This window comes from Asterias rubens, unplaced genomic scaffold (genome assembly GCF_902459465.1).
Source record: "Asterias rubens unplaced genomic scaffold, eAstRub1.3, whole genome shotgun sequence".
In the NCBI taxonomy this organism is placed as follows: domain Eukaryota; kingdom Metazoa; phylum Echinodermata; class Asteroidea; order Forcipulatida; family Asteriidae; genus Asterias; species Asterias rubens.
The window spans coordinates 274,144-297,114 of NW_022985705.1; the positions used below are offsets into that span (position 1 = coordinate 274,144).

At 39.7% G+C, this 22,971-nt stretch overlaps 1 protein-coding gene across 1 annotated transcript; it reads left to right on the forward strand.

Moving 5' to 3' along the window:
• The first annotated feature begins 3,433 nt into the window (after positions 1-3,433).
• LOC117305858 (NADH dehydrogenase [ubiquinone] flavoprotein 1, mitochondrial-like) lies at positions 3,434-22,704 on the forward strand. Its single transcript, XM_033790740.1, has 13 exons — positions 3,434-3,623; positions 6,298-6,380; positions 7,138-7,224; positions 8,717-8,865; positions 9,366-9,499; positions 10,932-10,996; positions 11,861-11,965; positions 12,374-12,499; positions 14,784-15,016; positions 17,314-17,467; positions 20,210-20,264; positions 21,128-21,237; positions 21,779-22,704. The coding sequence occupies exons 1-13, from the start codon at positions 3,578-3,580 to the stop codon at positions 21,869-21,871; spliced, it is 1,440 nt and encodes a 479-aa protein (XP_033646631.1). The 5' UTR covers positions 3,434-3,577; the 3' UTR covers positions 21,872-22,704.
• The last annotated feature ends 267 nt before the right edge of the window (positions 22,705-22,971 follow it).

The following is a 22,971-nucleotide window of genomic DNA, read 5'->3' on the forward strand; positions in this document are numbered from 1 at the left end:
AAGAGCCATTCAGCCATGGTACTTTGCAGTAAAAGAATAGGTTTATTCATACGGAATTCAGAAGATGCTTTTACTGAGTGCTTCTACTTGGAAGTTTATGCTTTTACTTTTTGCTAGTACTTGTCAGTAAATACTACTTTTTTATTCATACGATCCCATGTTCTAAAGACGGCAGGACTCCCATCCAGTAGTAGCATTTACTGCAAGTGGTTTATTCACAGCCCATGACATCATCATACAGCAAGGCTACGGTGGCCTATTAATGCCACTCCATAACAAATAACACCAGAGTGGCCTCTAGCCTTTAGGTCAATGCCCGTCCGTTTGCACCTTTCAACTAACCCTACAAGCGAACGCACCCATACAAGTAAAATAATACCTGCCTCGGACCAATCAAAATAATGGAAGCTTACGTCACTGCACGTTTATCCAACAAAATCGTTGGTTCTGAAAAGCAAGACCTGGCTTTTTCATTGCGGATAAAGAAAGGGGACCAGTCTAAGGTCTAACTATGGGGGTGCGTTCGGTTAGCTTCCCTGGGTCGACCCCGATCTTCTTATTCTTTAGTTCCGAAGATAATATGGCGTTAGTGTATAACCAAAAACCTCGTCTGGGTGTGTAAATAATGTTAAAACATCGACACTGTCACATTACAGCGTATATTATTAATGCACATACTTTGGAAATATCCAATCCCAAAAGTCAAGATGAACACAATGTCAGCAAAACATCGAACACAAGTTGTGCATTAAATTAGCTCACAAATTTAACCGGAAAGAATTCATAATTTTTATTTACAATTAGTGTGAGCCTTGTACGATCTGCAGCATGCTACAAATTGTATTGTTTGAAGCTTTGCATGGTATTGATACTAGGAAGAAACTGTAAATAATTAAAAGTAAACTTGATTTTGAAAAAAGAGTCGGTGTGTTCTCGACGTTTCGAACAGTAGGGCCTACCTTGAAACTCTGCTCGTTAAAAGAAAAGGCTTGCTCTAAAATATTCGGACTATTAGAGGCTAGCAATAGTTTTAAGCTGTACATTTTATAAAAACTTTACAACAAATTATGTAAACAATGCAGTTAAATTAATTATTCTCTGCTAGTAATTATTCTCGAGTGGTATTAAAGATACAAAAAGTCTTTGTTAAACTTTATTCTGAAATCATACTGGAGTTCCAACCGGAACAATTTGTCTGTGAAATACAGCGTCAAATTAAAGGCAATACTTTAATAAATAAATGTTATTAATTCTATAGTCTGTAAATTATGCATAATGTTGTAGTAAGCAGTCCCATGAACTGTGGCCCTGTTATCTTGATTTAAAGGCAGTGGACACTATTGGTAATTACTCAAAATAATTAAAAACCTTTCTTGGTGACAAGTAATGGGGAGAGGTTGGTGGTATAAAACATTGTGAGAAACAGCTCCCTCTGAAGTGCCATAGTTTTGGAGAAAGAAGTAATTTTCCACGAATTTGATTTCGAGACCTCAAGTTTAGAACTTGAGGTCTCGAAATCAACCATCTAAACGCACACAACTTCGTGTGACAAGGGTGTTTTCTTCTTTCATTATTATCTCGCAACTTTGATGACCGATTGAGCTCAAATTTTCACAGGTTTGTTATTTTATGCATATGTTGAGATACACCAACTGTGAAGGGTAGCCTTTGACAATTACCAATAGTGTCCACTGCCTTTAATGGTTTATGGTTTATCACTAAACCCCGAGCAGTGCAAAGTACACACTCGTTTTAGCGGGCGCGCCACAAGCGCAGAACCAAACGGGTGTACAACGAACGGATTTAGCCTAAAAATATTAACAGGTTTGTTAGAGACTTTTAGAAAGCTGTGCCAATACTGTATTTAGTATTTAAATCCATTGGACCCTTTCGGTTCAGAAAAAAAAAATTGAAGTTCACAGATTTACAAAATAACTTACGGGGTTTACAGAAGGCAATGGTGAAAGACTTCTCTTGAAATATTATTCCATGAAATGCTTTACTTTTTGAGAAAACAGCAAAACAATATAAATTCTCGTTAACGAGAATTACGGATTTATTTTAAACACAATAAAAATATGTCATCCATGACACGGCGAAAAGCGCGGAAACAAGGGTGGGATTTTCCGTTGTTTTCTCCCGACTCCGATGACCGATTGAGCCTAAATTTTCACAGGTTTGTTATTTGATATAGAAGTTGTGGTACACAAAGTGTGGGCCTTGGACAACACTGTTTACCGAAAGGGTCCAATGGCTTTAAACCAGACTCGCTCAATCACGACATAGAGTAAGGACATCACGACGACGTAAAGTGCACCTTTTAAGGGCAAGTCATAAAACAAAAACTTGCATTAATGCTCTCTTTACTATCATTGAAGAATTAAAAAATAAACCAGCACAGCAAACAAGATATTAGTTATACGTTTCCCGTATCTTCTGATCTTATCTAAATACTTTGAAGTAACACCCGGGTCACAAACTGAACCGGTTTTTCTAGGGTCGCAGCAGCCGGACCTTGGCTCAAGCTGACACAAAAAAGTTGGTTTAAATATAATTTCAGCGGCAGTTGCCAATGGGTTATTTTGACACACCCTTCTGTCTTAAACTAAGAACGGGTCATCGGTCCCCACGCCAAACCCCGGCCGGGTCAGTTCTGACCCGAGAGTTTGCTATTAAACCAGGAGTTCCGGCGCATGTGGCCCTGAAGGATTCGCGAGGCGCCCAGAAAAAAAAAAAAAAAAAATAGCGTCCTCGTTCAATCCTGAAGTGTGCAGTTTGCACTGCGTGACCATAAGCAACCAAATCAAGTGCGTACCACGGGAGGTACTACTACTAGGTGATGGGGGATGGGGGCTTTCCTCATCAAATCGAGCAGAGGATAAAAGTTCAAGAGTCAATGAATAATATTATTTCCCCCGTAGTCTAAGCAATTAAAAAAAAAACATTTTTTTTCTCTTCATAATGTTCTACCATTGTTGAGGCCGAAAATTTGCGGCTACAGCCACGGCTGTTTGCAAGGGTGTTGCTTGGGACGTCATACCTAAACGCATGATGCAGACGCGGAAATCTAGCCGTAGCCATTAGCCGCTTATCGGACACAGGACCCAATTTCATTGAATTATAGAGCTAACGGCACACATTTTGCTATTAAATCCAGGATTGCCACATTATTTTCAGGATAAGCAAACAACAGCTGAACATCAGTAACAAGCAATAATATGCAACAAACAGGTTGATGATCCTGATGATCATGTTATCAAGGAAGAAATTTCATGCTAAGCGAATTATTGTGCTAAGCACTCTGATGAAATCGGGCTCAAAATGAAAAAGTTAACACTGTTATAGCGCCACCAAGAGTTTGAATAAAGCCATTGCGTAAGGGTAACCTCACTGGTACCCGTAACAAGGACTCTTGTAATGAAATACGGTATGGTCACCAGTTAAAATCCACGAATGTACACAGTTTCTGCAGAGTAGTGAAGAAAACACTGAAGGGAGCGAGTTGGGAAAGTTATGTAAAACAAGAAAAAGAACGGATGATCTGAGTGGAGAAACCTCCGTGAATTAACTTAACGAAATGGCACTGTCACACAAGCTATCAACATTATTACGGGGAAACTTTGGTAAGTTTTGAATGTATTTATTTGTCTTGCAAATTATCTGGCATTAGCCCCAGTCCCCATGTTGTAGTCATGGCCCCCATCCAAGCATTGAGTCATTTACTTTTGTTTTGTGTCCACTTGATTTATTTACACTTAACATACATAGCCTTTATTTACCAGGCCTAATAATTATTATCCCATGTATTTTCCTTTACACACAATAACCATTGAGCTTGTACTGTACCTTGGAAAAAGGTATTTATCCTGCGTCCTCATATAAAAAAAGGAACATCTTCATTGATTGATGACTAATTTAAATACCGACAACTCACGACCCCTCACGACAACTCACGACAACAATTTTTAAATGCACTTAAAGTTAAACAGAACATTTGAACAAAAGTCAACCGGTAAATATATGCACAAGAGTTATATGCACCCAAATACTTTCAAACTGTTGAAAAAATTGTATTCTTAAGTGTAAAAAAAGTGTTTTGGATAACTTTCCGTATGGCGCCACCACCTTTTCACTCGTTTTTACAAAAAGGGATATCTCATTGAGGTAAATTAGATACTATATTATTTCATATCGAATGAAAAAGTGGTGGCGCCATACGGAAACTTTTCCAGTGTTTTTTACCCCGAGTTTAGTAATGAACGGAAATATCCGCCATGTTGTCTTTCAACGTACTTGGACGATTCCATTACACCGCAGGGGTGATACAAAATGCAAGATGATTATTTACCATTTTATGTGCCTCTCATAGTCCCCATAGAGTTTAAAAAAATATTTTATTTAAATCTTCCCTTTTATTGAATTCCAGAGTGTCGGCTTAGTTACTAACAGTAACAAGAAAGAAAAAAATAGCAGCAGCTAAAACCAAAAAGAAAAAAATACAACTCAGCCCTCAGAAATTACCCATGCCCCCTGCGGTGTATAATAGAATCACCCAAGTACGTTGAAAGACAACATGGCGAATATTTTCGTTTGCTACTAAATTCAGGGTAAAAAAACAGTTAAAAGAACAAAATTTTCAACAGTTTAAAAGTGATTTAGATGCATATGACTCTTGTGCATATATTTAACAGTTGACTTAGATGTTCAAATGTTTTGTTAAAGTGCATTTAAAAATTGTTGTCGTGAGTTGTCGCGAGGGGTCGTGAGTTGTCGGTATTTAGTGCGACCGTCATTGATTGATTGAATCTATTGACTTTGTAATTTTTGTGATCATAACAATATATATTCATTTAAAATATTTCTATGTTATTTTTAACATCTTATTTTTATTTAATTTTCAATCATGACATAATTACGTATAAGTCAACCAACATGACAATGAAGAAGTGGTGGCAGCAGGTTTGTTAATAATAATGAACTTATGATGATTGATATGGAAACTGTTTAGCTTTTCCAATCATTCAGTTTCACAGGCATGAAATGAAGTTGATATTTATTATTGATATTGCCACCAACAGAGACTATAGCGAAACGTTAGTTCTAGGACTGTATTACTACATGTAGTTAGTAGGGGGTAGTTATATACACTGTAAATACTCCACCAGAGAACTGTCTGCATCTGCGACGTGGTTGCTCCATGGTCTGTAAATAGTGAGACTTTGAGTATTGACGACAAAATTAATGATCAACTTGGACCACAACAAATTATCATTAGTACAATTTCACGGTACATGTGTCACCTTCACCTTCACCTATCCCGTAGTCTTCTGACCGTGGGGGCACCCCTTGAAGATTTGTCAGTTAGTTTCCTCCATTCTTTTCGATCTTCAGACTTTCTCAGGGAGTCATTCAGCGTCAGACCCCATGATGTTGTCCTCCCACTTTTTTCTCTGCCTGCCTCTCTTTCTTCCTCCTGGCACAGTGCCTTGTTGGATAGTCTTAGAAGGTACCGATGATCGTGAAATGTGCCCATACCACTTTAGTTTACGCTTTTTCACAGTGGTCAGGAGGTCTTCGTAGGGTCCAATGACTTGCCTGATTCTGGTCCGTACCTCCTCGTTGGTGACATGGTCTTTGTAGGAAATGCAAAGAATCTTCCTGTAGCATCTCGTTTCTGTGGCCTGTATTCTGTTCTCTAGATCGGCTCTCAGAGTCAAGGTCTCACAGGCATAGAGGAAGACGGAGATGACCAACGAGCGCATCAGTCTGATTTTTAAGCTGAGCTTGATGTTCCTGTCATTCCAGAAGGGCTTCAGTTTAGTCAGCGCTGCTGTTGTCTGCGCTATCCTGGAGCATATTTCTGGATTAGACCCTTGATCACTAACAACAGCTCCCAGGTACTTGAAAGATTTGACAGTGTCAAGCTTCCTGCCATTGACTGTGATGTCAGTGGTGATATCGTTGATACTGTTGGTCATGAGTTTGGTCTTCTCTGCACTGATTTCCATGCCATAGGATGAGGATGTTTTGTCAAGGCTTTCCACTAGTTTGACAAGCTTTTCTCTTCTCCAGCTAGGCCATCGATATCGTCGGCGAAGCGAAAGTTGGTGATGGTCCTGCCGCCAATGCTGACTGTACCTTGATGGTCTTCAAGTGCGTCCGTCATGATTCCCTCCAGAAAGATGTTGAAGAGCGTGGGGGAGAGCAGACAACCTTGCCTGACTCCAACTGTTGTCCTGAACCAGTATTGTCTGGTACATGTGTACATGTTATAACAAAAGCTCATATTCTTTTTAGTTTTTGCAGGTCGACTTCAAGCACCATCTTCAAGCTTACTGAGCGTTGCAAAACGACAGAACTCCACAGATGCCGCACCTAAAGTAAACAATAATTTAAAACGTTTGTTTCAATGCTTTAAAAGGCTGGTTCATACTGACAATGTGAATTGTGATTTTAGCGTTCACTGCATCAAAATGAAAAAGAGATGCGCATTTAATTTCCATTGGAATGTGGAAAGTACCATTGACTTATACTTTATGCAGTGCAGGGAGTATTCGTTTATTTTGATATAATGATAATAACATGGGTTTTTACAAGAAGGCCAGAATCAAAATGAGACAAAAAATATCAAAGTTAAACTTGCATTAGCTATTTGAACAAGAGCAACTCTGCAAAAGAAGAGTCCTATATTTGAGCTGTAAGTAAACATCATTAGGGCCTACTCAATAGACTTGAAAGTTAAAATCACCATTTGAACATAATTTATTTGGTCGCCAAAATTGCAAGAGATTAATGGAAGAAAAAACACCCTTGTCGCACAAGTTGTGTGCTTTCAGATGCTTGATTTTGAGACCTCCAAATCTAAAAACTGAGGTCACAAAATAAAATTCTTGGAAAATTACTTTTTTCTCGAAAACTACGTGACTTCAGAGGGAGCCGTTTCTCACAATGTTGTATACTATGAACCTCTCCCTATACTCATTACCAAGAAAGGTTTTATGCTGATAATTATTTTGAGTAAGCAGGTCCCTCAATTCAAGAAATAATCCTCAATCTTCAAAACCACGACTCAACAACCAATACCTGGATTTGCATGTTAACATCTAATTCTTTATTGGTTACCACTCCTTCGTGTAGGTGTATGGACCACTGAAGGACCAGGATCGTATCTTTACCAACCTGTACGGGCGTCATGATTGGAAACTCAAGGGTGCTATGTCTAGGGTGAGTTAAACAAGGAGTACAGACCTTGAACTTTGCTCTTGAAAGGGCATTTTCCCTCTGGTAAAGGGCTCTATGGTCATGGCTGAGCTGTGAAGAGCAATGTATTCAAGTTCTGGTGGTTAAGTTTTTAGAGTGTGGGTTCAAAGTGTGGTTGTGACGAAGTGTTATTGATGTCTGATTGTATACAAATATTGGATGCATGTGAGTGCAATGTCGTGGAATCTATGATTCATGAGGTGAAATCAGGACTAATTGATATCACATGGCAAAGCCGAGTGAAATAAGACCTTTCTGAGAGTCAGTATATTCTGCAAGAATTGATGAAAAAAAAAAAGCAAGGCAACGTGATCTCTGTACATGGTTTTGGTACCTTTTGTAGATAAAGTTTTTGGCCATGACATGAATCCCTACTCACTGTGAATGAAGAACTAAATGTATGTAATAAAATTTGCCTGTAGAAGTTTTAGCCTAATAAATGAGTTGTCAAGGTAATGAGAAAAAGTGGAAATCACAGAGCAATGTTTCCGGGAGAGTCTCGTGAATTCGTTGACAATGTAAAGATGAAAAACATTTTTGTGAACTTGTTTTACTCAATTCTTAAAAACAACAGAACATGTACCTCAGCAAGTAAGATTTTCAGGGAAGCTTTTTACCATCGTTATCTTAAAACCCTGTAAGTTTATTATGGTATTTGTGTTTTGGGTCGTACAAAAAGTACCCAAACCCTTTAAAATACCTACATGATGTGGTTATAATAATAATAATAATTGTGGCTTCTTATAAAGCGCACCTGTCCATAACCCGGTGATGCTCCTGGCGCTGTAACATACATGGACTGTATTTCCTGCCAGATGTGAGACTACGTTTTGAGTTAAGATGTATACCTAATTCTGATAGCACCATGTTACATGTATGCTCTACAAGGTGCTGTGGCGCAATTTGCTGCTGATCAGACCAGGAACACTGGGGCGAACCCCTTCTCTTTTCAATAGATGAACTGGGTTCTTTTACATGCGTTAGGGGCCTACATGCGTTACACATGGATCCAGCGGCTTAATGTCTCATCCGAAGGACGAAGCAATGGTTTAGTGTACATGTATTGCTTAAAGGAACACGCTGCCTTGGATCGGTCGAGTTGGTATTTGAAAAGCGTTTGTAACCATTTGTTATAGAATGCATAAATTCTTAGAAAGATATTTTAAAAGTATAATATAATGATCCACACAAGTATCATTTGACTCCCATAAATGGCCGACCGTGTTACATAGTTCGGAAAGTAAAAGGAAAACAACGCAATTTCGAGGCAAATGTGTGTGGATCATTGTACTCTACTTTTTAAACATCTTTCTAACCAGATGCATTTTAAAACAAACGGTTACAAGCGCTTCTCAAAGATCAACTCGACCGATCCGAGGCAACGTGTTCCTTTAAGGACACAAGTGTCACGTCTGGGGTTAAACCTAATAAAAAGTCTGTGTTTTTCTTCTTGCAGGGTGACTGGTACAAAACTAAAGAGATCTTATTAAAGGGACATGATTGGATCCTTAAAGAGATAAGAGACTCTGGATTGAGAGGACGAGGCGGGGCAGGATTCCCAACCGGGATGAAGTGGGGCTTCATGAATAAACCATCAGACGGAAGGTAAAGATGGGTTTGCCCTGGTAGGGTCAAAGATTGTTTTTCAGGCCTGTATGCTTCGTTTATGAAAGGGCAAGGGCACCAAGTTATTTTCTCTTTGGTAAAGGGCACCCTATGAGGAAATTGTAGATTCCTATTGGAACATTTCAAGGGCACCAAGGCAATGACCGGGGGCACAAAGGCAATTGCCTTCATTGCCTCCTTGAAGTAGCAGGCATGAGTTTTTCTTCAATAAAATCCTGGTTTATAGACAAAAAGAAAAAAACAACAAACATTTTTTTTGTTTATCAAAATAGCAATCCACAAGGGAAACTGACTTGATAATTTTTTTTATGATTTTGGGCTAAACTAAGAAAAGTTTACTAGGGAGGGATTTTAAACAAATCTGGTTCAAATTCTTCTCTAGTCATTTTTGTTTAATCAACCTGGTTCAACTCCCGCTCTTATCTATATTTTTTGGTCAACCCCAACTCTAATTTGAAATCTTGTTTCCTTTATGATAGACCTAAGTACCTGGTTGTCAACGCTGATGAGGGGGAGCCAGGGACATGTAAAGACAGAGAGATCATGAGGCATGATCCTCACAAACTAGTAGAAGGATGTCTCGTTGCTGGAAAGTCTATGGGTGCTAGGGCTGGTGAGTAAATGAACTACAATGTAGGTAGAGGTACAGGGGTGGATTGGTAGGGCGGGGGAGGGGGTTAATTGCTGGAAGGTGTATGGGTTAGTACTAACATGTACATTGTAAGTAAGGTTTGCGGTGACATCATGTAAAAATCTCTTTTGTGAGAAGTGGTGCCTCTGAAAAGAGCTGGTGTGCCCTGTTCAACGTTTTGGTCAGTTTGCTCTGACCATCTTCTGAGAACTACAATGGATGTCTTTTTATCTGTCGAAGTGCAGGGTCAAGGTTTGGATTGGGGGGGGGGGGGGGGGGGGGGGTGGTTTATTGCTGGAAGGTCTGTGGGTGGTAGGGCTGGTGAGTATTACAATGATGTAGTACATGTATGTTTTTTGTCACTAGGAGTGGAGGTGTGGATTGGTGCAGGGGGGGGGGAGTAATTGTTGGAAAGTCTATGGGTGCTAAGACTGGCGAGTACATGAACTACAATTATAGAGGACCACAAGTGGACAACCCATTTTTCAAAAAAATCTGGTCGAGTAAAAACAACATTCATGATCAAAAGCCCCTTTTTAAAAATGTTGTAATTTCAAATTTCTTATGGAGAAGCTCAAAACACCAAACATTTTGTTCTAAAAAAATATTGGCTTATTTTTCTGCCATAGTTAAACAATAATAATAATTGTCCTAAACTTTCTACCCAAATGTCTGCTGTTAGAAATTTTTTTAATTTGGTTTGATCTGAATTATCTTTTCAAATTTGTTGCTAGTAGAATTTTGAAAACTTGGTTTGGTTTCGAAATAGTCACTCAAATTTTTCTGACTATCAGCAAAAACATTTGAAATTTGGTTTGCTCCGAAACGTTCATCCAAATTTTCTGCCTGCCGAAAATTTGAAATTTGAACTGTACACTTTCGGACCGCCAGTATATGAGGAAATAAACAAATTAATTTCTGATACTAGCTTTCAACTACTTGAGTACTCCCCGTTTAGCATACGGTAGTTGCTTAGAGCAGTAATTACCCGTTACAATCCTTCTAGACGTCTTAGATCAACCACTTCTTCGTTACTGGTTGTTCCCCAAATCCACATCAGTTGGGGTGACAGGCTTTTTCTCATGCTGGTCCTTTACTTTGGAATAACCTGCCTCTTAATATCCGTAATATGTCTTCCATTCATGAGTTCAAAGTGGGCCTTAAAACCCACTTGTTCACAGCAGCTTTTCCTTAATTTGTGTGTTTCTTCTTTGCGCCATGAGCATCACTTGTGGTGAAAACCGGCACACTATAAGTGTTCTTATTATTATTAGTAGTACTCTTGTTTATCCAGCAGTCTTGTGAGAGTCGCAGAGAGGGTCGGTGCGCTATCACCGTGACAAACATTTAATGACTTGAGTCTAGGTGTAACATGACCAGGTATTTAATGACCAACATGTTTTGTTATTTTCAGCTTACATCTACATTCGTGGTGAGTTCTACACAGAGGCTTCCAACATGCAAATTGCTATTAAAGAGGTAAGACCTGTCTAACGAGTGTTTCTACTCTCTGAACAATGACTGGGGCTGGTTGCCTTGAAAGTGCAGGCAGGGGGTTTCTTAAGATGTTTCCTGATGTGAAACAAATAGTTAATGGCCTGACATTTTTACTCTAGGTGAGTCTTTCTCAAAGGCTGAATAAACAAAATGAACAGGTACATGTACATTAGTGTAACAGAAGCAGTCAAGTGGAAATACATGAGAAAATAGAATTCTCCAGAATGCCTTGCTCGATCATCACCAGTTAGCACCTTTAAACCATTACATTGTGCTATGTAAAAAGGAGTAGATTTCATGATTCAAGTGTAGTCGCACATACAGGTACCTTGCAGGAAAAGACTATGTTGAAGCGCCTTGAGCGTCACTGAATAGTAATGCATGCTATATAAGAAGCCACTACATTATCATTAAAGCCATTGGACCCTTTCGGTAAACAGTATTGTCCAAGGCCCACACTTCGTGTATCACAACTTCTATATCAAATAACAAACCTGTGAAAATTTAGGCTCAATCGGTCATCGGAGTCGGGAGAAAATAACGGGAAAACCCACCCTTGTATCCACGCAATTGGCCGTGTCATGACATGTGTTTAAAATAAATCTGTAATTCTCGCTATCGAGAATTGATATTGTTTTACTGTTTTCTCAAAAAGTAAAGCATTTCATGGAATAATATTTCAAGAGAAGTCTTTCACCACTACCTTCTGTAAACCCTGCAAGTTATTTGTAAATCTGTGAACTTTTTTTTTTTTTTTTCTGAACCGAAAGGGTCCAATGGCTTTAAGTGTGACTTTGAAAGATCCAAATGTACTACTGAACATGTTCAAATGTGTCCCTTCTACAGGCTTATGAAGCAGGTCTGATTGGAAAGAATGCCTGTGGTTCTGGGTATGACTTTGACGTCTTCATGCACCGAGGTGCAGGGGCTTACATCTGTGGAGAGGAAACGGTATGTCATCGCCATTTATGCATTTACATGTATTTATTTACTAATTTGTGGCGTGTCTTGCCTAGCGGTTAAGAGCATCGGACTCAAGTTCTGGTGTTTCTGATCAGCAGAGTGTAGGTTCGAATCCAAGTCGTGACACCTGTGTCCTTAATAAGCAAGCTATTCATTTGTACAGAGGCAATCCTCATTATGAAGAGCACTCTTAAAAAGATATTCTGCTTATAAACAGTATATTCTGATGTCCTGAATCTTTTGCTGTCCTCTTATAACAAAATTCTCGTTATAAAGAAGTAATTTGGACAGGCCCAGCAATCTTGTTATATCGAGAGTTGACTGTTTTCATTTATTTATTTGTATATTTGTTAATACTGGTTGTGAAGTAAGTTGAGTTGTTGTTTTCTATTTCAGGCATTGATTGAAAGCCTAGAGGGTAAGCAGGGGAAGCCACGTCTTAAGCCACCCTTTCCAGCTGATGTGGGTGTCTTTGGTTGCCCAACCACCGTCGCTAACGTTGAGACAGTCGCTGTTGCACCCGTAAGCACTTTATATTTTCTTCTGCGCCATTGTTGTTACTTAACCCTTTTAATACCACACTGTTTATTGCAAGCGCCCAACCGGATACCGCATTGTTGACAAAGGTCACAATGCTGTGTACCATACTTTTTTACATTAAAAAAAAATGTAACGCAATTTGCAGTGTGTACTGTTTTCAATCTTGATTTTCGGTGGGAAGACATTATTTTCTTGAAAAACTTTGTGCATGCAATTTGTAGCATATGAACTTACCTTTCCTACAATGTCAAAATTGTATATATGATCTTAATTTAGTTTGCAAGATTTCTGGCTAAAAAAAATTACTTCTATTTTTATTCGGGATTTCTGTCTCAAGAAAAATAACAAGATTTTCAACCTATTTTCCTCAAAAAAAGTTTGTAAAAACTTCTCAGAAAATATAACCTGTTTTATTATAAGCTTCTGTTTCCATTTGTACCAAAATCGTTACCTATTATGCTGAAAAATCTTATCTGTTTTGAAAGTGTTCAGCCACCACGGCCACTTCGACCAGCCATGCACACCCAAGCCCACGGCGTTGAACGGGTGACGTGCTCGGTCCAGTTAGCTACCTTTGGTATATAGTCCGGTTTTGTCATCATCTGACTGCATGTCTGGCGACGAAATACCACGATTTGCTGCCAAATGTTCACTAGATTCTTTGTCAGAACTTTCCAAGTCTTTTTGTAGAGTCACTATAGGCAAACATATAAGCCAAAACCTCTGTGCAATGAGCAGACATGATGGTGATTTTTGTCGGAAAAAAACAGAAGCGTGAAATCTTGAAGTGTACTTTAATCGAAAAATCATAATGGCGACCCCCTATTCAATACAAACCATTGCAATGCTTGGTAAACAAGCAACTCGTCTATATAAAACCTAACGACAGAGGGCGCCAAACAAAATAAATACAATCTCTCAAAGGCAAGGTTAATTAATATGACTTAGGAAGAAACTATAAATAAATATTCATAAATACCCCAGACAGTTTCGCTATTCCTATTGGTGGAGAGCGCGTCACGTGGGTGTGTTTAAACCTTTGTTTATGACCGGTAAAAAGTGTTAATTCATGGGCGTGACACGCGACCTTGCACCTGTTCTTTTAAGACAGTTTCTTCATTCCTATAGGTCGAGAGCAACGGCTGAAACAGTTGTGCCACATCACGCGATACGCGCGACGCCCACAGCATTCCCTTATAAGGAGTTGTTTACCCGAGGGCGGTGGAGGGCTTTACCATTACCTAGCTGGAGGGGTGTTATGTTGAAAGAAATCGTTTAACAATTATAATTTTTGCATTTATTTTACTTTTTGACCAAAAAGTGATGATGTTTTTGACCGAAAAGGTATTTATGGATGGGAATCAAAGTGTGTTGAATTGGTTTGCAACTAGTGGTTTAAACCCACCGAGGCCTGGTTCTTTCTAAATTATCAAGAACCAGGCCTCGTTGGGATTAAACCACTAGTTGAAAACTTGTTCACCACACAATGATTCCCTTAGTAAAATTGCGGGTACAACCATAAATTTCATTTGTGGGAGTGTTGGCTCTGAGGAGAGCCAGTGTGGTCTCGACTCGACTTTTCAAAAACAGTATACTCTGCTCGTCTGTAGGAGAATTTACACATGGTTGTACCCGCAAGTTTACTTTTTATTTATAGTTTCTTCCTATTTCTCCACACCATGCAAAGATTCAAACAATACTTAATGTAATTGTAGTTCAGCATGCCCAGGGCTAGAATTTTGGTAAAGAAATTGTAAAATCAGTAGTTTTGACCCGAGTCATCCTAGTGTGGGTTTGATTCACGGGCATAGGTTACGGCCAAAGTTTGGCAGATTTTCAACAAATCTTGTTGAAGAGAATAACAAATCGTGAATATGATATTGTTTGTAGTATTTTTCTTTTTTTGGTCACGATTTCATTGTGACAAAACCATTCATTTCTGTAAAATCATCACCATACACCCTTGTAGCAACGCCAATCTTGTTGATGTCTTTTTTCAACAAAACCATAAGGTCGCCAGATCTGTCCAATCTAAGTTCACTGGCCCGATGCTGAAAACCCTGGCATCAGGCCTGTAGTCCAGTGATTTTGAGCCCTTTATTACAACTGAATGGTCTGTGGATACATTGTGGAGGAGGCAGAAGTGCCAGCAGCTCAAGATTGATCTATTTGGAAGCTTCCCAACAGTCTGACAGCCGGTGCAGAAATGCATGATGATAAATGATGATGATTATGATTATTATTTGTAATATTTTTTCTTCTTCAGACTATTTGTCGTCGAGGGGGACCGTGGTTCGCCTCCTTCGGCCGAGAGAGGAACACCGGTACGAAGCTCTTCAATATCTCAGGAAACGTTGTCAACCCTTGCACGGTAGAAGAAGAGATGTCCATATCACTGAGGGAGCTGATAGAGCGTCATGCTGGGGGTGTGACTGGTGGATGGGACAACCTACTCGCTGTTATTCCAGGAGGGTCGTCAACACCTTTGATTCCCAAGAGGTCAGTTGTCAGGGATTGGAATTCTCCATTTTCTACCCCCCTCCCCCCCCCCCCCGAAAAAAAAAAAAAATAATATAACTAATTTTTAATTTATTTTTATTCTATAAATAATGGAACACCCTATATTGCAGAAAAGTGCTTTCAAAACCAAAGACTAATGTGTAAAAAGCAGGTTTCGTACTAGCCCTGGCGGCCTCACACTTTCGTTTTGTACTACAGTGACGTCCTGGACATCAGGGTACATTTCTGGGGCGGAAAATTTTCACAACTTCATAACTCAAATCTTACCTGCAAGAAAGCACAAATTTCAACAAATTAACATTCCATGGCAGCATATTTTTTTCTGTGGGCACGCAAATGTATACATGTACGCCTGACAACAGACAACACTGAGAAAACGATCAAAACAGGAATTTTTTGAAGTTGGAAGCTGCATTATTTCACAAAAATGACGGATTTGTGAGGAATATATGAGGACCAAAACCGACCGCAGAAAAATGTATGCCGCCATGGAATGTGAATCTGTTGCAATTAGTGGCTTGTTGCAGGTAAGATTTGAGTTCAAAGCTTTGAAATTTTTCCGCCCCAGAAACGGGCCTTAATAGTTAGGACTCTGTATCTGTGTACAGAGGGAGAGTCCTATATAGGGCTAGTTTCAGAGTCCTATATCGGGCTAGTTTCAGAGTCCTATATAGGGCTAGTTTCAGAGTCCTATATAGGGCTAGTTTCAGAGTCCTATATAGGGCTAGTTTCAGAGTCCTATATAGGGCTAGTTTCAGAGTCCTATATAGGGCTAGTTTCAGAGTCCTATATAGGGCTAGTTTCAGAGTCCTATATAGGGCTAGTTTCATACCAACAACTTTCACACTTTGCTCTTGCAAGCTTTCATGCTTTGAGCTCGCAAGCTTTCATGCTTTGCTCTCGCAAGCTTTCCTGCTTTGCTCTCGCAAGCTTTCCTGCTTTGCACTTGCAAGCTTTCATGCTTTGCTCTCGCAAGCTTTCCTGCTTTGCTCTCGCAAGCTTTCCTGCTTTGCACTTGCAAGCTTTCATGCTTTGCTCTCGCAAGCTTTCCTGCTTTGCTCTCGCAAGCTTTCCTGCTTTGCACTTGCAAGCTTTTATGCTTTGCTCTCGCAAGCTTTCCTGCTTTGCACTTGCAAGCTTTTATGCTTTGAGCTCGCAAGCTTTCATGCTTTGAGCTCGCAAGCTTTCATGCTTTGAGCTCGCAAGCTTTCCTGCTTTGCTCTCGCAAGCTTTCCTGCTTTGCACTTGCAAGCTTTTATGCTTTGAGCTCGCAAGCTTTCCTGCTTTGCACTTGCAAGCTTTTATGCTTTGAGCTCGCTAGCTTTCATGCTTTGAGCTCACAAGCTTTCCTGCTTTGCACTTGCAAGCTTTCCTGCTTTGCACTTGCAAGCTTTTATGCTTTGAGCTCGCAAGCTTTTATGCTTTGAGCTCGCAAGCTTTCATGCTTTGAGCTCGCAAGCTTTCATGCTTTGAGCTCGCAAGCTTTCCTGCTTTGCTCTCGCAAGCTTTCCTGCTTTGCACTTGCAAGCTTTTATGCTTTGAGCTCGCAAGCTTTCCTGCTTTGCACTTGCAAGCTTTCCTGCTTTGCACTTGCAAGCTTTTATGCTTTGAGCTCGCTAGCTTTCATGCTTTGAGCTCACAAGCTTTCCTGCTTTGAGCTCGCAAGCTTTTATGCTTTGCGCCCGCAAGCTTTTATGCTTTGCACTTGCAAGCTTTCATGCTTTGCTCTCGCAAGCTTTCCTGCTTTGCACTTGCAAGCTTTCATGCTTTGCTCTCGCAAGCTTTCATGCTTTGAGCTCGCAAGCTTTCCTGCTTTGCACTTGCAAGCTTTTATGCTTTGCGCCCGCAAGCTTTCACGCTTTTCGCTTGCAAGCTTTCACGCTTTGAACTCGCAAGCTTTCCTGCTTTGCGCTTGCAAGCTTTATTCTTTGCGCTCATAGTTCAGTTTTTTTTCAATAGCCTAGATCACATCCTTGAGTTGATCATTTTCTGATTAAAGATCAGGGCCCAATTTCATATGCTTACTGTAAGCAAAGAATCGACTCTATGGAAGCTGGAATTTCGTGCTTATGCAAGCGTATTTCAGGGGTTAGGGAGGAGTTTTTGCGTACTCCATGTTACTAGGCTTTCTTTCTAAACAGAAACTCGGCGCTTACCCAACAAGCAGAGAATGGTGATTGTAAGCACAGAATTCGGTGGTAAGCAGAGCCACTGAGCCCAGTTCTATATAGAGTCATTAGTATTTAAACTATGATTGTTCTACCGTCTTCATTCAGTGTTTGTGATGATGTCATGATGGACTTTGACGCTCTGGTAGCTGCGCAGACCGGTCTTGGGACAGCAGCCCTCATCGTTATGGACAAACAAGCCGACGTAGTCAACTGCATCGCTAGACTAATTACCTTCTACAAGCATGAGAGCTGCGGACAGGTATGCATACAGATTAACATCCATTTTAGACAGGCGCTCCATAGTGACGCCGAACCAAATTCTGATTAGATACATAATGTTCAACTACTGAAACAGTTAGGAGAGACTGGACGTGCTTGAAGTGGAAAAATCGACTGAAGCAGTCGTTCGGAAAGTCTCTGGAGCGCTTGTTATGTAAAGTTCGTCTGTTATGTAAAGTTCGTCTGTCTGAAACCAAAAATTGTTAGGGTCGACCTATTTGGTTCGGCGCAACTCTGGCGTGCCTGTCTGAATCAGACGTTACAAACACAATCATGACCCAATCCGCTGTATTTTCGGCATTCTGATGGTGTCACTTCTGTTTGCAGTACAGTTTTTAGTTGCTAAAATAAGACTGAAAAAAAAGAGTTATACCCACCTCAGAAGCAACTGAACATTGTGCCATGCACAGAAGTGACAGAACTTCGATTCAATTGTTCAGATGGCTTATAGACCGTATTGAATAACCCCTTTTTGCTATGAAAGTCGCCATCTTGTAGGGAAAACCGTATAAGTTTCCAAATGCGTACATCAATGGAGCACGCAGCATGCAACATTCCCAGTTTGATTTCTACGGCACATGCATGCACACACGCTTGCGCGCACAGACGCCATCTTTTAGGTCAGATATTTGCACAGTGACGTCATATTCAATGAGGTCTATACCCCGAGAGTGATAAAGATATATTTTTTAAGAGTGCCCTTACATAGTAAAAAATAGGTGGATATCATACAGCCGCTTATAAGTACTTTGTAGAGACAAAGATTTGCAAATACCAAAACAATATTGTTTGTTGGGATGTTTTAGTTCATTCCTGACTTTCAAAGAAATTCAATCAAAATGGCCTTGAATCTTTTTTTTATAGTGACGAAAAATTGCTCTTTTAATTAATAATAATAATAATAAACCGTATTTATATAGCGCATAACACTAAAACAAAGTCCCTATGCGCTTTAAGGAAAACAAAATAAAGGAAGAATGAACCATCAAAGAAAGTTACTGAAAAGCGTTGAAAAGATGAGTTTTAAGGCGTTTTTTGAATGTGTCAACTGTGGAAGCATCCTTGACAGACTCGGGTAGGCCATTCCACAGTTCAGCTGCAGCTACTTGGAAAGAGCGAGCACCATAAGATTTTGTAACAGGGGTGGAAATGACAAGAAGAGACTTTGACTTAGAACGTAAATTTCTCGAAGGAATGTATTTGTGAACTAGGTCCTGGAGATAAATCGGGGCTGTGCCTTGCAAACATTGAAAAGTTAAAAGGAGAATTTTGAATTTAATTCTAGCTTGAACAGGTAGCCAATGAAGATTTTGTAGGATGGGAGTTATGTGATCACGTGGATGAGTGCATGTGACTAATCTAGCAGCTGAATTTTGAACTCGTTACAGTTTTTTAATAAGAGAATCCGGTAAACCAAAGAGAAGACTGTTGCAGGTGTCAATTCTGGACATGACGAGGGAATGAACAAGTGTTTCAGTAGTTTTGGTGTCGAGATATTTTCTTATGGAGCCGATTTTGTGAAGTGCGAAGGAAGCAGTCTTACAGATAAGGTTAACATGATTGCACATTGTGAGGTTTTTGTCAAAGATGACACCAAGATTCCTAGCAAATGAAACAGGATTGATGTTATCAAGAGGAGTACAGGCACGGTAACGGCTAGTGAAATGGAGAATTTCTGTTTTATCCTCATTTAATTTCAATCCATTATTGGTAGACCAGTTCTTAATATCTTTAATGCACAATTGAAGTTTGAGAACGCTGTTGGACAAGGGTCAGGTACATTTGCGTATCATCCGCATACAGCATGCAAGAAATGTCGTGATTTTTGATGATATCTTCAAGGGGAGAGGCGAACAAGGTAAACGCAAGAGGTCCTAAGACGGACCCCTGTGGAACACCCTGGGATGGAAAATGAGTGGCGGATTCATACTGGTCGATGACTACAGATTGCGATCTGTTTGTGATGTATGATCTGAACCAATTCAGAGAAAGATTCTGGATGCCAAATCTTTCCCGGAGTCGCTGTATCAGGACATCATGATGGATAGTGTCAAATGCTGACGAGTAATCAAGAAGAAGTAAGATTGCCTCTTCTCCCTTGTCAAGTGCCAAAAGTATGTCATTGTTTGTACACCCGGACAAGTGCCGTTTCACAGCTATGGTGTGATCGATATGCTGACTGAGAAGAAGGCTACAAGTTATTGCATGATAGATGTTCTATGATCTGAGAGATAGCAGCTCTTTCAACGATCTTTCCCAAAAAAGCTAAATTTGCCATAGGTCGTTAATTTTTCAGTTCCTCACTATCAAGTTGAACCTTCTTCAAGAGCGGAGAGATATTCACATGTTTAAGACGATTAGGAAAGTATCCTTCCTGGAAAGACATGTTGATGATACGAGTGATGATTGGAGACAATTCGAGAACACACTTTTTGACAAGATTGTAATGACTCATTGATTTTTGAAATTCAATGGCGTCACGTTACAAATCTTTAAAAAAGGGAGTCAATGTGTGGTGAAGAGGTTTTCAACTAGTGGTTTAAACTGGCCAGGTTCTTGATAATTATTTTATTGAGACAAACTCGAGTTAACTTTTTTTACTGGTGTTATATCATCGGTTCAAACACCACCACATGATGCCATCTCGACCAATCAGAATGGATAAATTGTCTTAGGTATTTATGAATATAAATTTAAACTGTTATCGCTTTTATTTTGGCAGTGCACACCATGCAGGGAAGGAACAGGCTGGATGGAAAAAATTATGGATAGATTTGGTGAGTTATTTTTATTTTGTATTTGGTAATGCACCCGATGATGCTACGCAATGGAACGTTTCGGTTGATATTTCCATCAGTTCTCCTACTGACAGGAATGAGCTCTGAAGTTGTTCTTGTCGCAACAAAACTGTTCACCACCAAGTCAGTCCAGAAAACTTTGAAAACTGTTCACCACCAAGTCAGTCCAGAAAACTTTGAAAACTGTTCACCACCAAGTCAGTCCAGAAAACTTTGAAAACTGTTCACCACCAAGTCAGTCCAGAAAACTTTGAAAACTGTTCACCACCAAGTCAGTCCAGAAAACTTTGAAAACTGTTCACCACCAAGTCAGTCCAGAAAACTTTGAAAACTGTTCACCACCAAGTCAGTCCAGAAAACTTTGAAAACTGTTCACCACCAAGTCAGTCCAGAAAACTTTGGTGTGTATACACAGGCTTGGAATTTAATTTTTTTCCATGTCGAAAGGGCTAGGCCATTTTTATTTGGCAAAGGGCACTTCCATTGGAAAATCTTAAATGGGAAACTTTTGAAGGGGCACTAAGGTCAACACCAGGGGCAACCGAGGCCATGGCCATTGTGTCATGCGTGTTATTTCAGGGGTGGATTTCACAAAAAGTTAAGACTAGTCTTATCCCAAGTAAGGACGAGTAACTTATCATAACTTAGGACTAGCCTTAGGTTTTTAATATCTGATAGGACTAGTCCTAAGTTAGACCTACGTGTAGTCCTAACTTAGGACTAGTCCTAAGTTAGACCTATGTGTAGTCCTAACTGTTTGGGAAATCAACCCTAGGCCTGTACACCGACATGAAGTGGATTTTACAAACGGTGCTTTGAATTTGTTTGTTTTGTGTCCGCAGTAACTGGTAACGCTAAACCTGATGAAATAGACATGCTGTATGAGCTTAGTAAGCAGATTGAGGGACATACCATCTGTGCGTTGGGTGATGGAGCAGCATGGCCTGTACAGGTGAGTCACAACTCAAAGTTCAAGATTCACAGTCTCCTGACGATGACTAGAGCAAGCTAGTCAAATAGCACCTGCACTAATGATGTCACTTTTGCTTAAAATAGGCGGCTGTCAGACAAATATGCCAAACCACCTATATGCAATTGCCATCACTGCGTCGTCGAAGAGCCACATTGCACTAGTACAGTGTAGTTAGTCGAGGGTTAACATACAATTTAGATGTACGTGCGAGTCAGTGAAATAGACACTTTTGTCTTAATAGCTTCTATTCTTAGTATCAGTGTGGAATGCTATTGTTGGACCAGATTCAGAACTTACTACGCTACAGTGAAGTTAACGAGAAGTCCCCTAGTTCCTCTAACATGACTAAGTGCAAGTTAGTCTCAGCCGATTTCCTACCTTCCACCCAGGTAGTAGTTAAAAAGCAAGGCAGTTCGTTTTAGAACTGAGAAGTTCTAAAAGTCTCCTCTGCTGTATTAGAGAAGTCTCCCGAGTTTAAATTAACTCTGAAAACATCTTGTTTTTTTCTTCGCTTCTTCAGGGATTGATTCGTCACTTCCGTCCAGAGCTGGAAAGCCGGATGCAAAGATTTCATGAGCAACAACAAAAGCAAAAAGCTGCTTCTTCATCGTAGGAAAGTAACGGAACTTCTTGAAGACAATGGTTTAGCAAACCAAAGACTTACAGGAGGAATAAATAAACGATTAATCAACATGTACATTAAATTTTTGTCTTCAGTAATAGTAGCAATACAAGAAAAATTTGAGTGATTTTATGACCTCATCTTAAAAATTTACACTGGTAGTGAATTTTTGTGATTTTATGAAAAAAGCAACATTTCAAATTTCTTCCCATTTTTCTTTAACGTGTTTTTCTGTTTTTGGGGTACTTAACACCACAGATGAATTTATCATAATATTTATAATTTGTTTATGATACATACCGCTTGACAAAACTAGCTCCCAATGGATTGCACATAACTTCATTGACCACTATCTTTAATGAAACGTGCTGGTGTGAAAGGCAATCATTGGCTTAGAATTGTGCGCAGCGCGTACACACTAGCACTTTTCCATTTTTTTCATCATAATGGTCGATGACGCTTTGTCTAATCCATCTTTTGACCCCTTGCACGCAAGACACACGGGGAGTGTGCCACACTCGCTATTTTGGTGGTCAATAGCTTCACATGTAAACGCAGCGTCGCCTCAAATGCACACTTCACTGAAAAAGCCTGATGACATTGACCACCAAAATGGTGCATTCAAGGTTATTCTGATGTTGACGTCAGGTGAATTGGGCCAATAAATGCTATCTCTTAGGGGAATATCCAAAATGGGGAAAAATTAATATGCAGGAAGGGTAGTCTAAACAAGGGAAAGTTTAGGCTTAGTTGGTCATCGGAGTTGCGAGAGAGTAATGAAAGGCTTCAGGCCTGAAGTCTTTTAAATTTACTGAGAAAATACCTCTTTCTCACAAACCATGTTACTTCAGAGGGAGCCATTTCTCACAAAGTGTTATACTATCAGCTCTCCATTACTCATTGCCAAGTAAGTTTGTATGCCTACGATTATTTTGAGTAAATACCAACAGTGTGCGTGCCATTAATAGTAGTTATTTTTGAATGCGTTTTTGATCATTTCTTGTGAGGTAACATAATGGTTTACATGCTTTGTGAATAAATCAAACTATTTCGGTGTTGTAAGTCATGTGTTGCGTTAGTTTTTGTTTGAA

Coding starts and splice junctions, on each gene's coding strand:
- LOC117305858 (XM_033790740.1), top strand. CDS start 3,578: ATGGCACTGTCACACAAGCTATCAACATTATTACGGGGAAACTTTG. Junction 8,866..9,365: donor AATAAACCATCAGACGGAAG/GTAAAGATGGGT, acceptor CCTTTATGATAG/ACCTAAGTACCTGGTTGTCA. Junction 17,468..20,209: donor AGCATGAGAGCTGCGGACAG/GTATGCATACAG, acceptor TTATTTTGGCAG/TGCACACCATGCAGGGAAGG.